General features: G+C 44.9%; 2 protein-coding genes across 2 annotated transcripts; both read right to left on the reverse strand.

Moving 5' to 3' along the window:
- Window positions 1-3,206: 3,206 nt before the first annotated feature.
- On the reverse strand, window positions 3,207-7,264 carry LOC136581144 (interferon lambda-3-like). The gene is made up of 6 exons (XM_066582126.1): window positions 7,002-7,264; window positions 4,184-4,373; window positions 3,825-3,902; window positions 3,554-3,697; window positions 3,386-3,466; window positions 3,207-3,296 (listed from the first exon to the last, which is right to left on the reverse strand). The coding sequence occupies exons 1-6, from the start codon at window positions 7,262-7,264 to the stop codon at window positions 3,207-3,209; spliced, it is 846 nt and encodes a 281-aa protein (XP_066438223.1).
- Window positions 7,265-8,823: 1,559 nt separating this feature from the next.
- On the reverse strand, window positions 8,824-10,610 carry LOC136579846 (interferon lambda-3-like). Its single transcript, XM_066579901.1, has 6 exons — window positions 10,509-10,610; window positions 10,211-10,400; window positions 9,778-9,855; window positions 9,506-9,649; window positions 9,315-9,395; window positions 8,824-9,004 (listed from the first exon to the last, which is right to left on the reverse strand). The coding sequence occupies exons 2-6, from the start codon at window positions 10,349-10,351 to the stop codon at window positions 8,915-8,917; spliced, it is 534 nt and encodes a 177-aa protein (XP_066435998.1). The 5' UTR covers window positions 10,352-10,400; window positions 10,509-10,610; the 3' UTR covers window positions 8,824-8,914.
- Window positions 10,611-14,541: the final 3,931 nt, after the last annotated feature.

The raw sequence follows: 14,541 nt of genomic DNA on the forward strand, positions 1-14,541 counted from the left end.
CCCTGCTATTTGGAATCCACCGGTCTTGTTATTTCTGCGCGGCTCCGCTATCCAGATATCAGTCTCTAGGTTTATTAATGACGTCTCCGCTCGGCTGCAGATGTGATACGTTCCACCGTAAGCGCGGTTTCTCACGGGCAAGAAAATTGTGCGATTTTCACCTGATGCAATAGTCAGTAAAAAAGCAGATAATGAAACCAATGATTTTTGGTGTTTTCCTTCCCATCTGGGATGTTTTCACTATTGTGATGTTGAGAGAACAAAAATCGCGGCGTGCTCCGTCCTTCTGCGATGTGCGATTTCCCTACGGAGGCTTCTTTTTATCGCATCGCAATGGATGAAACGCGACTCGTGTTGCAGTGTGACTTTAACATTAGAAAGTCCTTTTGACTTCTGCAATACATTAGACATTTGAAGGGCCTGAATTCTTGCTGTAAACTGCGATTTACAGGGTTAATCGTCCCGCGTACAAACGTCCGCTGATCGGGCACTGAGGAGGAATCGCTAACCTATGGCAGTCGCTTGGTTTTTGCAGAGCTAAAAAGCAGGTGACTGTCGGCCGTGTAAACAGCGGCCGCTCAATGCTGGAGCGACTCCTCTATCCGGGGAATGGAGGCCAGTGGGCCGGAACGATCCCAACCCGCTCCGCCTGCGTTCACTTGAATCACTGCGTAGGCACAGGAGCGATAGTCGGCGGTAGTCTGTGAGACGGCTGTTGAGTGGTTACACGCCCAACAGTCCCGTGTAAAGGGACCTTTCCATGTACGGCACAGAGGTGCGAGCCGGGGATGAAGCCATCTCAGGAGCCAAGTCTACTAGCATACCTGGCAGGTGCCGGCTGTTTGAAACAGCTGACAACTGCTGCAAAGACCCATACCCTCTCCGACTCACCATCACGGTGCCTATTGTTGCCATGGTAATGTCGACGGAAAAATAAAAAAGTTATGGATGTTAACAGGCAGGGATGAGAAAACAAAAACCCGAAAAATGTCCAGTACTTTAATGGGCCACAGCAGGCAGACAATGGGTTGGTATAGCAGCTTCACATTCGTTGGCCTACGACAGCCCTGCAGGTTAGTCTTGTGGCACTGTCAGTTGTCCCAGGGCCAGCTGGATGGCGAAGGAGCGGGTAGAGGCTGGCGGATATGACTATGAGTTGGGTAAGCTGGGGTGCAGATGAGCTCACAGATACAAGCCGGATGTTGAAAAAGTAATTCTAAGAAGATGTAAGAGGATTTTCCAGGCAATTTTTATTGATGATCTATCCTCAGGATGGGTTAGCCATAGGCGATCTACTGGGGTCTGCCACTTGGGACTTCAACCAATCCGCTGTTAGGGCACCCACCATGTGGTGACCGACACTGGTTATTGTAGGTGCAGCTGCCATTGATTTTAATAGGAGCTTCGCCAGCAGTTACCAGCATCAGCCACTACACAGGGGTCAGCACTATCTGCTTGTGTTCTGTATCCTCTGGTTTTTGCCAGTGACGGCCGACATCCAAACAGGTGATCAGTCCGAGTCCTGAGCAGCATACCCCAGCCAATCAACTATGCGGAGGATAGGTCATCAATAAAACCTGCCTAGAAAACCTCTTTAATAAAGTTCAAATTTATTGAATACAATTTTTTTTACATCTTGTAACAAATCTAATGTATCCGGCAGGAGGCTTCATATATATAAACATAATATCAGCTATAAGTAAATAAATACATGAGAAATAAATAAATATTTTCCAAATGTAACAATTTTTTAGGAGAATTCAGATGCATAAAAAATAAATAAATTTGCTTGACGTCTAAAAGATTTCAGAAATCATTGATGTTTGTGATGAAATTAGTAGCAGTGTGTAGCGGTGGGGAAGACGCGTCCATCTAGATCAGCCTGTTATCCTGCATTGTGGATCCAAAAAAGGCACAAAAACCCCAATGAGGTGGAGGCCAATGTTTCCTCATCTCAGGAAAAAAAAATCATTCCCGATTCTAATCTAGTGATCAGAATAATCTCTGGATCACCAACCGTAGGCTGGATTCACACGGGCGTGTATCGGCCAGGTTGTCACGCCCGGCCGATATCCGCTGCCCTTCTGATGCATTGGTGCATCAGTACACATGGGCGTATTTCCGTGGTGTAAAATCACGTGGCCGGCCAAGATAGTGCATTTCAGCCGGGTGCTTTAACGCCGCCAGCAGCTGCATAGACTCCTATGGGAGCCTATGACAGCTATCAGAGAAGGGAGGTGGGAGGAAGTTTAGCAATATGACTGCTAAACTCCCACCTGCTTCCCTGTTTCTCTCCGCCCCTTGCCGGCTGTTTGCAATGGGAGGGAGCTAAGCTCCGCCCCCATCCACCCACTCTCATTGCTGGCTGTTTGAAGGGATGGAGAGGAGGCGGGAGCTTAGCACACTAGCTCCGACCCCATCCTGCCTCCTGCCCTTGCAGAGAGACGGCGAGAGGGAGAACAGTTTAGTAGAGTTAAACTGTCTCCCCCCACCTAACGGCATTGCGGGCTCTGCATATATGCGTCAGGCCGTCTGACCAGATGCACAAACGTTAGCTTTGTGTGCCCGTTCACGCGTTTTTACAGCGCCAGTGAACGCATGTAAAAATGCCAACGGCCGTGTGAATAAGCCCATAAAATGTAATAATACACTCATGAATGCCATGCAGGCTCCTCTTGAACTTTTCTAGTGGGTTTGCCATCACCTCGTCCTCAGGCAGAGAGTTCCACAGTCTCACTGCTCTTACAGTAAAGAACCCCCTGCCATGTCGGTGTAGAAACCTTTTCTCTATACAGAGGGGATGCCCCCTTGTTACTGTCCTGAGTGTTAATAGATCATGGGAGAGATCTATGTTTTATCCCCCAATATATTTATAAAGTCACCTTTTGGCCATCTTTTCTCTAAGCTACATAGCCCCAGCCGTGTACCTGGGAGTTGCAGTCCACTCAGTTCATTTATTACCTTAGTTGCCCCCCTTTGAGCCAGCTGAAGCTCTAATGTCTTTCTTGAGCAATTCTAGAGGAGCTTTCTCCTTTTTCTGTTATAGACTGAGTCTTAAGATCCATGAACAGTAATTTTTCTTGTATCTTCCTTATCAAAGCTTAAGACTTAAATGATGTAGTAGCGATGTCCAAGAAGGCGAAATTCTTCAGCTGATCTTGGAAAATGAAGTGCATCCTCCAGACTTATTTGAAGCTTCCTTGTAGTTACTTCCCATGAGCCCAACACCCAACATCTTCCACCATTAATGGTATGAGGCTGAGTAACACGGCATCCTGAAGACATCGTGGAGATGCCTACAAAATAACCATGATGAGAAGAGTCGGCAATGTACTTATCCAAAACAGTGAAGAGAGCAGCCACATTTCTCATGTAGGACACTTACCTCGTCCATAAACTGCCGGAGATGGTGCAGCCATGGCTTCAGCTGCTCAGAGGGAATCTTACTGAATCCTGGTGACACTTTCTGTTAAGAGATTGATAAATATGTCTCATACATATCAACTAGCAATGGAACATGCACAAATTGGACATAAGGAGCAAAGTTACTTACACAAGACATGAGATCTTCTCTCAACTGAAGGAAGATCCTGAGTGACTGGGATCCAGGATCAGCAGCCCCAGATGTGGACATGTTTTCCAGAACATCAACTGTTACTGACACTCTTTTTAAGGTCAAGATGAGACGATCGCCGGGCTGTTAGAGGGAACAATGAAGAAGTTAAGAAAGTCACATGGGTGACTTCTTCAGTTTGTGGAAGAAAGTTAGTGGATTGTTTTGCTTAAAGATTTCAGCAAGAGAAGAGACACCACTATGTACTTACCATTAGGTCACATACAGACGGCTTGTGTCTCATCATCCTTCTGTAGCATTTAATGGCATCGGTGGACATGTTCTTCTCCTGTGGAGGGTTAGAGCTTTATCTACTACAGTGTGGCTATCAATGGATACTATACTGGTTGAGTGAAATATCAGGAAACACACACGGAGGCTTCATCTCATCATGTATTAGAACCAATAGATATACATATTATGATAGTTACCCTACCATCCCACCATCTTAATAGCCACCATATAATGCTGTGATTAATTGTCTTCTACATGTTGTGTGTTTCCTGACTTTTGGCTCAGCCTGCAGATCTGTAAATCAGAATCCTCTCAGTATACAATCTTCCTCCTTACATGCTCATTCTGCAGTTCCTTGATCACCGTCATGTCATCAGAAGATACTGATTTATATCTGGACATCCGGCAGGGTCTCCTGAGTGGATTTGTGGTCAGTGCCAGAAGTAGAATACTGAAGACCACCAGTCTGATGTCCATGGCCGGAGTATCGCTGCCGATCTGGAGACTTTCTTCTCTTCCTGTGAACCTGTGTATAAGACATTATTACATATAAGATGATTATTGTACATGTGAATGTCTACTGCTCTGGTGTTTTGTAGACAAGTCGAAGAGGCTCACCTGCACGGTTGTCTTGGGTCTTTCTTCTGCTGCCGCTCTCAGCTTTGTCTCACGTCTTCCCATGTTTCTCCTTTTATATTTTGCACTCCAGAAGAGAAATTCCTTTATTTCCAGCATGTGGAGAAGTCTTGTCTCTACGTTCAGAACTGAACTGGTAACTGCTGATGGTCAGAGATTCCACTAAATGAATGAATGACCAAGGCCGGGGACAAGACGTTACGGACGCGGAGCACACACAGTACTGGCTGATAAGATCTACACTGAATGTTCTGGGCCGTCCTCGGGATTTTCTCTTCACTAGACTGCCCCCTAACAACCCAACTGATGGGTACGGGTGACGAGCCGAATAAATGCAACCTGAAAAGTGATTGAATGCTCCAAAGTTCTTCTATAGGGTCAGATAAAAGTGCCTGCACTGAACGCAGATCAACGATATAACAAGTTGATTGACTTGTGGTTAAGGACTTTACACTCAGAAATAAAACGATTATGATCATTTGTCTCCATAAGGCCGCGCTCACACGGGTGGATGTGTATTGCGGATTCCATGATCGCCGTCCATGTGGCTGATCTGTGGTAAAATGCGGGCATGGAAAGGCATGCATTTTCGCTTTTTCATTCACACTCGCGGATACGAATTGCCTATTCCGCGAGCGGGCGAAAAATCGCAGCATGCTCTACTTTCCCCTGGAACCCGCATGGGCGGCCTCCATTGATGACATTGCGTATGTGTTGCGGGCACCCACGTCATTACTAAATGATGGCACTAGAAATACAAATAAAGAAAAAAAATAAGTGTACTGCACATGACCGCCTGTGAGTCTCTTCGGTCATGCGCAATACAATTAATTGTCAAACACGGGGTCACCGGCCAGGCTCACAGATGGAATTTGCTGTGGGCCTCCCGCATGCAAAGTCCGCTCGGCCCCTGTGAGCCCAGCCTTATTGTCAGCAGCACACCCTCTGGTTAGATTATGATCATTTGTGTTGCTGACAAGCGATTTTACATGCATATAAAAATCAAAAAGGCTGAGTGGTCCAAGGGGCCAGACATGAGCAAACACCCAGCCAAAGCTGATTGTAAGGCCTCCTTCACACGAGTGATAAAGTCGCGTGATTTTGTAGCGTTGATACAATGCTACAAATCCCATGTATGACAAGCTCATGCTTTCCTACGGGTTCCTTCACACATACAATGTTTTGTAGCATGCAACAACCCCACACAAAAACCTCGTGGGTCCGGTGATATGCCCGCGACACATTAGGTTTTGTAGCTATTTCCCTATGGAGCCTTCCTCTCTGTTGCATCGCATGAAAATACGGTTTTCCTGCGATGCGATGCAACTTTGAGAGTAGCAAATGCTACTGTCAAAGCTATAATCTAAGCCTTAAAGGGGATGTCCCGCGCCGAAACGGGTTTTTTTTTTTTTCAATAGCCCCCCCGTTCGGCGCGAGACAAACCCGATGCAGGGGTTTAAAAAAAAACAAAACGGATAGTACTTACCCAAATCCCCACGCTCCGGTGACTTCTTACTTACCTTGCGAAGATGGCCGCCGGGATCTTCACCCTCGGTGGACCGCAGGTCTTCTGTGCGGTCCATTGCCGATTCCAGCCTCCTGATTGGCTGGAATCGGCACACGTGACGGGGCGGAGCTACGAGGAGCAGCTCTCTGGCACGAGTGGCCCCATTCAGAAGGGAGAAGACCGGACTGCGCAAGCGCGTCTAATCGGGCGATTAGACGCTGAAAATTAGACGGCACCATGGAGACGGGGACGCTAGCAACGGAGCAGGTAAGTGAATAACTTCTGTATGGCTCATAATTAATGCACAATGTACATTACAAAGTGCATTAATATGGCCATACAGAAGTGTATAGACCCACTTTGCTTCGCGGGACAACCCCTTTAACTGCAGAAAAGAAAATAAATACACATACATCACCTCTCCCGCGCTGTGAGCCCGGCCACATCTTCTCCCCAGGTCCCGACACTGTTCATCTTCTTCTCTTCTGGCCGGGGATTCAAAAATCCCCGCCTCCTGGAAACAATGGCTGTGATTGGCTGACGCTTAGCCAATTACAGCCAGCACTCGATGAATGACTGTCATTGAACCAATTGTGATTGAATGCCGCTTTTTGAAAATTTTCGTAATACCTAAAATTTCCAGAATTGCATAGCCCATTCAACTGTAATTTCTCAGGATGGCCAAGTCATGTAAGTCCCTTTCAAGAAATGACAGCCTCTAGAGCCATCTAGGATTCCATCTTAATGCCGTCGTCTTTGGATACGCTGACATGTGGCGGAAATGCTGTGAATATTCTGCAGAGGAAAAATCTGTCGAAAAATCTGCACCATTTCCACATCAAAAGCAGTCAAAATCTGACAGGGGGGGAGTCTTAGATTTTTCCTAGACCCCCCCTTTCAGGTAAGTGTTTTAATATTGGTATTATTGGCCACAACTTCAGTTACACCTTACGGGCGAGACCTCTGAGCGCAGGAAAATCTTTTTCTCATTTATTTTCCTTTGATACTTGCCCGAGACTTTGGTGCCTCTGGATTCTCCTTGCATCTTCTCTTTGTTGCCTCCGGATTCTCCTTGCATCTTCTTTGTTGCCTCCGGATTCTCCTTGCATCTTCTCTTTGTTGCCTCCGGATTCTCCTTGCATCTTCTCTTTGGTGCCTCCGGATTCTCCTTGCATCTTCTCTTTGGTGCCTCCGGATTCTCCTTGCATCTTCTCTTTGGTGCCTCCGGATTCTCCTTGCATCTTCTCTTTGGTGCCTCCGGATTCTCCTTGCATCTTCTCTTTGGTGCCTCCGGATTCTCCTTACACCTTCTCTTTGGTGCCTCCGGATTCTCCTTGCATCTTCTCTTTGGTGCCTCCGGATTCTCCTTGCATCTTCTCTTTGTTGCCTCCAGATTCTCCTTGCATCTTCTCTTTGTTGCCTCCGGATTCTCCTTGTATCTTCTCTTTGGTGCCTCTGGATTCTCCTTGCATCTTCTCTTTGGACGTCACCTGGACAGAGTGTCTCCCATATAATATCATCAGAGATGACTGGCGCCATTTCTTGTATCACTCATGGCAGACGCTACTTTTACTCTTCCGGCACTCTGCTTGTTACTTTGGCTTAAAGGGTGCAGGTACATGTTCGGTTTGTATCCTAAAGGACCAGCGTCTGCACGGCATTTCAGTCCCCAGCCAATCCAGATAGGCTACGGCCTATATAAGCTGCTCCTGCTCACTAGAGGATGCCTGACAATTAGTGTCCTACTATACAAAGGTTCTATAGTGCTTTTGTTTGATTTCCTAGTTTTGCCCCAAACTTGTCCTTCTCGTTTTTTGTGGTCTCTGAGGATTGCATCTGTGAAGACTTTATAGACTATGGTAGATAGCAACGTGGGTCAATGAAGAATTGTTTCAGAGGGAAGTTTTACTCTACCTGTAAGATTATCAAATAATTGGAAAAGATGATATTTTAAAGATTGTAAAGACTGAAGTTTGTGTTGGTGAAGACTTCTTACCAAAAGATAGACAGCAAGAGGAACATGTGTATCACTGACTACCTCCGCATCAGAAAAGGAGGAAAGAGGTCAGCACTTCCCAATAGAAATCCATGGGTGCACGTTAAACCACGGCTGCAACATACAATGGAAGCGGAAACCAAAAAGTGGCAACAGCACGCAAAATACATTTCCTATCAGAGGTATACATGCCTATAATCAATCCTCTAACCACATCAAATAATGCAAGGTTCTTGGTAGATAATTTGATCAAATCATATTGGCCCATCTACCAACGTCCGGGTGACCGAGCTCAGATCGGTCCTAACGCTCATACAGCAGATTGATTAGGGCAGAGCTTTCCTCTACTTTGACCATCTTCTAAAACCAATCAAAAAAAGTGTAATCGGATGATCAGCAGGCAGCACGGCGCATGTATACAAATACAGAAATCAGGAAAACTGAAGAGAAATCAGATGAGTTTGAACATGAACAATTTTATTTTAGAAGAAATTCAATAAATCCAAAGAGAAAAATAAATAAAACTAAAATAATAAATAGAATATAAATAATTTACAAATATATAATAAAATAATTTATATAAATACATAAAATATGAATAAATATCAAAGAACACAAACATTTCCTTAGGGCAATTATATACGATAAAAAGCTCCATTCTTGTTGGGTTTTTTTCCCCAAAAGATCCAGAAAACACTAATGAGCACCTTAAAGCTCTAAAGCAGCTTCTTCACCTTCTGTGTAGGTTGATTTGCAGATCTATAGAAGGAGACTTTCTTCTGTTTCTCTTATCAAAGCTTATTAGAAACTATTAGTCATAAGAAAAAGGTTATCGACTTGGAAGTCTATAGAGGATGTTCCAAAAAAGTACAGTGTTCACTAGAGCTTGGAAAGCGCAGAGCCTCCTCTAGACTTGTAGATCTTCTTTTTACTTCCCATGAGCCCAACACCCAACATCTTCCACCACTAATGAGATGAGGCTGAGTAACACGGCATCCTGGAGACATTGTGGAGATGCCTACAAAATAAGATGTAAAAATGGTTTGTAAGTTATGTTCTGGTGGCTTCTATCTAGTTGTATACCTGCCATTGGCACGGGCCTTTATATAAGTATCCTTAAAAGTGAAGAGATAAATTAGTGGGGGCATTACTTGGATTTTGATCCTCTTGACACCTCTGGTTGACTGTGAAGGCTCACCCTTCATCCTACTCAGTTTGGCCCTTTGACTGTAGTCTGGTTGGTGCCGGTGCCCCCAATAATATCTCTATGTTTATGTTATTTAAAGAAAATTCTAGAAAAATCTATATTTCACTTGTAGGACACTTACCTCGTCCATAAACTGCCGGAGATGGTGCAGCCATGGCTTCAGCTGCTTAGAGGGAATCTCATTGAATCCTGGTGACACTTTCTGTTAGAAAGAAGAAGAAGAAGAAGATGATGATAGTTGATACGTATGAGACATTTATTTCTTAAGAGTGGAGCATGCAAAAATTAGACATCATGAACAAAGTTACTTACACAGATGATGAGATCTTCTCTTAACTGAAGGAAGATCCTGAGTGACTGGGATCCAGGATCAGCAGCCCCAGATGTGGACATGTTTTCCAGAACATCAACTGTTACTGAGACTCTTTTCAAGGTCAAGATGAGACGATCGCTGGGCTGTTAGAGGAACAATGAGGAGATTAGAGGGTCCCTTTGTTGACTTCTTGGATTTGTGGGGGGTAGGTTAGTGGATTATTTTGTATAAAAGGTTATTAGCAAGAGAAGTGAGACGGCTATGTACTTACCGTTAGATCACATACAGACGGCTTGTGTCTCATCATCCTTTTGTAGCATTTAATGGCATCGGTGGACATGTTCTTCTCCTGTGGAGGGTTAGAGAAACTTTATCTGATGTATATTGAATAGTTTGAATGTATTAAAAAAAAATCATTTCATTCGGCATATGCTCAAGTAGAGTCTGACTATCAATGTCTATTATACCGGTTAATTCAAAGTCAGGAACCACATCAAGTGTTTCATCTCATCATGTATTAGAATCAATGGATGTACATATTATGTTGCTTAATCTACCATTCTACTATCTTAATAGCCACTATATAATATATAAAGGAAAGAATGAGATTTGTCTTATATACATTTTGTGTGTTTCCTGACTTTTGGCTCAGCCTGCAGATCTGTAAATCAGAATCCTCCCAGTATTACAGTCTTCCTCCTTACATGCTCATTCTGCAGCTCCTTGATCACCGTCATGTCATCAGAAGATACTGATTTATATCTGGACATCCGGCAGGGTCTCCTGAGTGGATTTGCGGTCACTGCCAGAAGTAGAATACTGAAGACCACCAGTCTGATGTCCATGGCCGGAGTATCGCTGCCGATCTGGAGACTTTCTTCTCTTCCTGTGAACCTGTGTATAAGACATTATTACATATAAGATGATTATTGTACATAAATCCATCCTGTGAATGTCTGCAGCTCTGATATTCTGTATATACACCCAGCAGAAGATGCTCACCTGCACAATTGTCTTGTGTCTCTCTGCTGCTGATCTCAACTCCATCTTAAGTCTTCCCATGTTTCTCCTTTTATATCTTAGTCTCCAGGAGAGAAATTCCATCATTTTCGTGATGTGGAGGAATCTAGGTTCGGAATTCAAGTGACAGCAGGCAAGTAACAGCTGGGGGAAGTCCTTACAACTTTCAGTTTCCTTACTGTACAGGTGAGACGGTAATGTCAGGTAACTAGAAGGAGGCTCCTCCCACTTACCTGACGTCTCACCTGTATACACTAATCAGGAAACTGAAAGTTGTGAGGAGTTCCTACAGCTGCTGTCAATTCAACTCCGAACGCAGAAAGATTCTTCTACATCACAAAAAAGAAATATGGAAAGACTTGACAGAATTGAAATCAGCAGCAGAGAGACACAAGACAATTGTGCAGGTGAGCATCTTCTGCTGGGTGTATATACAGAATATCAGAGCTGCAGACATTCACAGGATGGATTTATGTACAATAATCGTCTTATATGTAATAATGTCTTATACACAGGTTCACAGGAAGAGAAGAAAGTCTCCAGATCGGCAGCGATACTCCGGCCATGGACATCAGACTGGTGGTCTTCAGTATTCTACTTCTGGCAGTGACCACAAATCCACTCCGGAGACCCTGCCGGATGTCCAGATATAAATCAGTATCTTCTGATGACATGACGGTGATCAAGGAGCTGCAGAATGAGCATGTAAGGAGGAAGATTGTATACTGGGAGGATTCTGATGTACAGATCTGCAGGCTGAGCCAAAAGTCAGGAAACACACAAAATATGTCAGATATTCTCATCCTTTCCATTATAGACTCTATGTAAATACCATAGTTACATATTGTGGCTATTAAGATGGTGGAACAGTAGAATAACCAATTTAATATGTACATCCATTGTTTCTAATAAATGATGAGATTAAACACTTAACTTTTGACACAACCGGTAACAGTAGACATTGATAGTCAGACTCTACTTGAAGGATTGGGGAATGAAGGTATTAATTTTGAATGCATAAAAACTGTTTAATCCACATCAGATAAAGCTTCTGTAACCCTCCACAGGAGAAGAACATGTCCACCGATGCCATTAAATGCTACAGAAGGATGATGAGACACAAGCCGTCTGTATGTGATCTAACGGTAAGTACATAGTGGTCGGTCTTCTCTTACCAAGAACCTTTATACAATCCACTAACACCCCAATATGGCCGATGGACACAATGACTGAAATCACGGATGCAGAAAGAGAAAACATCAGATCATTTTATCAGGGCTTATTAGTGACCTTTAGTCATAGGAAAAAGAATATTGACTTGGACGTCTATGGAGGATATTCCAATAATATACAGTCTATAATTGGGTTTGGAAAGTGAAGAGCCTCCTGTAGACGGGTGGATCTTTATAATTACTTTCCATGAGCCCAATACCCAACATTGTCCACCATTAACAAGATAAGGTTGAGTAAGAGCTCATGTCCACGGGCGGGTCTGAACTCTGAGATCTGCGTGGTGTACCTGCACGGATGATCCGGAGTTCAAGCCGCCCAGAGGCAATTCATGGGCGCCTGCAGCTTACTTAAAGCATGCGGGTTGGTTTTCTGGACCATCCAGTCCGGAAAACAAATCGCAGCTTGCTGCGTTTTGCTGCAAGAACCATGGTGATGGCTTCCATTGAAGTCAATGGAAGCCGTCTGATCTGTGGCCAACCCGGAACTTCTGCGCATAGAAGCCCTGTGCGGCGCGAGCCCGCCGGAGCCGGACAGAAAGAGCAAGCGCGTCTAATCCAGGAGAAGGCAGCTTTAGTCGTCGCCATGGAGATGGGGACGCCAGCACCGTAGGGGGTAAGTGTATAACTTCTGTATGGCCAATATTTAATGCACGATGTATATTACAAAGTGCATTATTATGGCCATACAGAAGTGTATAGACCCACTTGCTGCCGCGGGACAACCCCTTTAACTCCACCATTTTAACCTTGCATTAGTCGTTTCCTTCAGCATGTATCATCAAGATTACGTGACCCGGGGAAAACCGACCAATCTGGATCACCTCTGGAAACAGTATTAACCATCGCAGGCCATCGCAGGCCTCTTACGTCACACCAGTGAATCTCCACATTCGGGACACCTGAGAACAGGTCATCCGGTTGCTCTCTAGCTCTTTGTTTGGTGCAGTATATACACATGAGTGCCCGAGTATCTAGATGATCGGTGGATCTGCAACTGAATAGAAAAATGTCATTAAAGAAAAGGTACAGACACGGTACAATTACTAAAACACCAGCTGTTTACACAGTTAGTAAATCAGGTTCAATACACAACCAGAAACACTCCAACTTCCACCTCCCCATCCAGCTCACGAGCATCAGCCATGGCTGCCAACCCGATTCAGGAGCGCTCAAATCCAATCCCATAAACAAGACCAAAACACTGCACTAACCTGAGAACATGTCAGCAGCAAACCCGACCTGTGCACCAATAAAGTACTGTCACCTGTCCTCAGGGCATTAGATTCCCCCAACAGGTGCACTGGTCACCAAACCCCAAAAATATCCATCCTGGACTTCCGTAAACAAACCTTCAACATTCTATTTAGCACCAAAACATCCCCGACCATTAAACCGCCCGGCTTAATCTACTCACGGAAACATTTCACTAACCCTTAAGGCTGCAAAAAACACCAGAGAGAAGGTGCCGTAAATAGGCAACATTCCCCGACAAATCACCTCCAAAATATACAACAACCTATTCAATAATGAAAAGGACAGGGGGCGAGACTGACACCTCCAGTCCTCTCCTCTTTCCATCCTTTTACCACAAAAATGTTCCGCCACGTCCTGCAAGCCACGAAGCCACAACAAGAAAGCGACACCTGAAAGGTTTTCTGTACCGCCCCACGAACGTCCCTCAGCCCGCAGGGTCATCAGAAAATCCAGCGTAGCCTGTAAAAAATGTTCCTCATGAGGAAATTCCCCTCCTGTACAAGATAGAAACTGAGGCCTCGACGCCCATAACTCTTCCATGTTGTCTCGGCAGCGGATCAACTTCAGGAGTTCCTCTACCAGATCCTACAAGAAATCCAGGCAACCAGTCCCATCTGAAGTCGCCAAAAGATGAAGCCCCCTGAAAGACACAAACGGAGATTGAGAGACCATCAGCAGCTTCATCCTGACAACCAGAAACACGCTGTGCTCTAAAACAAATAAGCTGAAGACAACGGAGGACCAGATGTGGGACCAAATCCACAACTGGGAGAGAAGAGGACCGATTGTTCACTACCTGGACCACTGCTGCATTACCTAACCAGAAGCAAAGCCATTGGTTTACTATCTCGGGCCCTTCTTGCTCTACTAGCACAGCTTATATTAGCACTGGCAAGGACCACCTATCTTCATATCTCAGGGCCATAGTCTTTGTATTGTGGATTGTACCTGCTGACCCCGATCTCCGTACTTACAGAGCACAGAGGATGTTTTTTCTTCTATTGGACTTATACCTTCTAGTTTTAACTCCTATGCACTGAACTCATTTACTTAAGGGACATATGTCAGCATGCCTGCCGCTGCTGAACCAGTAGCATGTGCGGCAAATGAGGTTACTCGCCTGCAGATCGCCAACACGGTGCGGATGCAAGACATGCTATTCCATACCTCCGCACTGGACTAGAAGTAGCTGCTCTGTGCGGCGGTAAGCTGGGTGTAAGGGGTTATTAGAGGCTGGTCAGGCAGTATAGAGAGTCGCTGTCAGGCACCGTTACCGTATAGGCAGGATTATTAATGTTACCAGCGCCTGTAAATATGTAGCAATATCACTGCAGATGCGGGGAGCTCTAATTCCCAGCAGAAGCCGCTCTGTGCCTTGTGTGTAGCTCCTTTTTTAAGGGGTTCCCTCATCTACTCTGAGTCGATCGCTGTGGATCTCACTAAGCAGTCAGACATGGGAAGGTAGATTACACACCGCCGATGCAGATGAAGGGGTGATAACGTTATATGAGCGCCGAGTCCTTCAGAAC

Source organism: Eleutherodactylus coqui, chromosome 10 (assembly GCF_035609145.1).
Source record: "Eleutherodactylus coqui strain aEleCoq1 chromosome 10, aEleCoq1.hap1, whole genome shotgun sequence".
NCBI classification, from domain to species: Eukaryota; Metazoa; Chordata; class Amphibia; order Anura; family Eleutherodactylidae; genus Eleutherodactylus; species Eleutherodactylus coqui.

What these genes read in the sequence shown, in the direction of transcription:
- LOC136579846 (XM_066579901.1), bottom strand. Translation starts at nt 10,351, where the DNA reads ATGGACATCAGACTGGTGGTCTTCAGTATTCTACTTCTGGCAGTGACC. An exon ending in AGGAGCTGCAGAATGAGCAT is followed by an intron (nt 9,856 to 10,210) that starts GTAAGGAGGAAG and finishes AACCCTCCACAG; the next exon opens with GAGAAGAACATGTCCACCGA. An exon ending in GAGAAGATCTCATCATCTGT is followed by an intron (nt 9,396 to 9,505) that starts GTAAGTAACTTT and finishes TCTTTCTAACAG; the next exon opens with AAAGTGTCACCAGGATTCAA.
- LOC136581144 (XM_066582126.1), bottom strand. Translation starts at nt 7,264, where the DNA reads ATGCAAGGAGAATCCGGAGGCACCAAAGAGAAGATGCAAGGAGAATCC. An exon ending in CAGAGGCACCAAAGTCTCGG is followed by an intron (nt 4,374 to 7,001) that starts GCAAGTATCAAA and finishes TCTTATACACAG; the next exon opens with GTTCACAGGAAGAGAAGAAA. An exon ending in CGTCTGTATGTGACCTAATG is followed by an intron (nt 3,698 to 3,824) that starts GTAAGTACATAG and finishes TCCCTCTAACAG; the next exon opens with CCCGGCGATCGTCTCATCTT.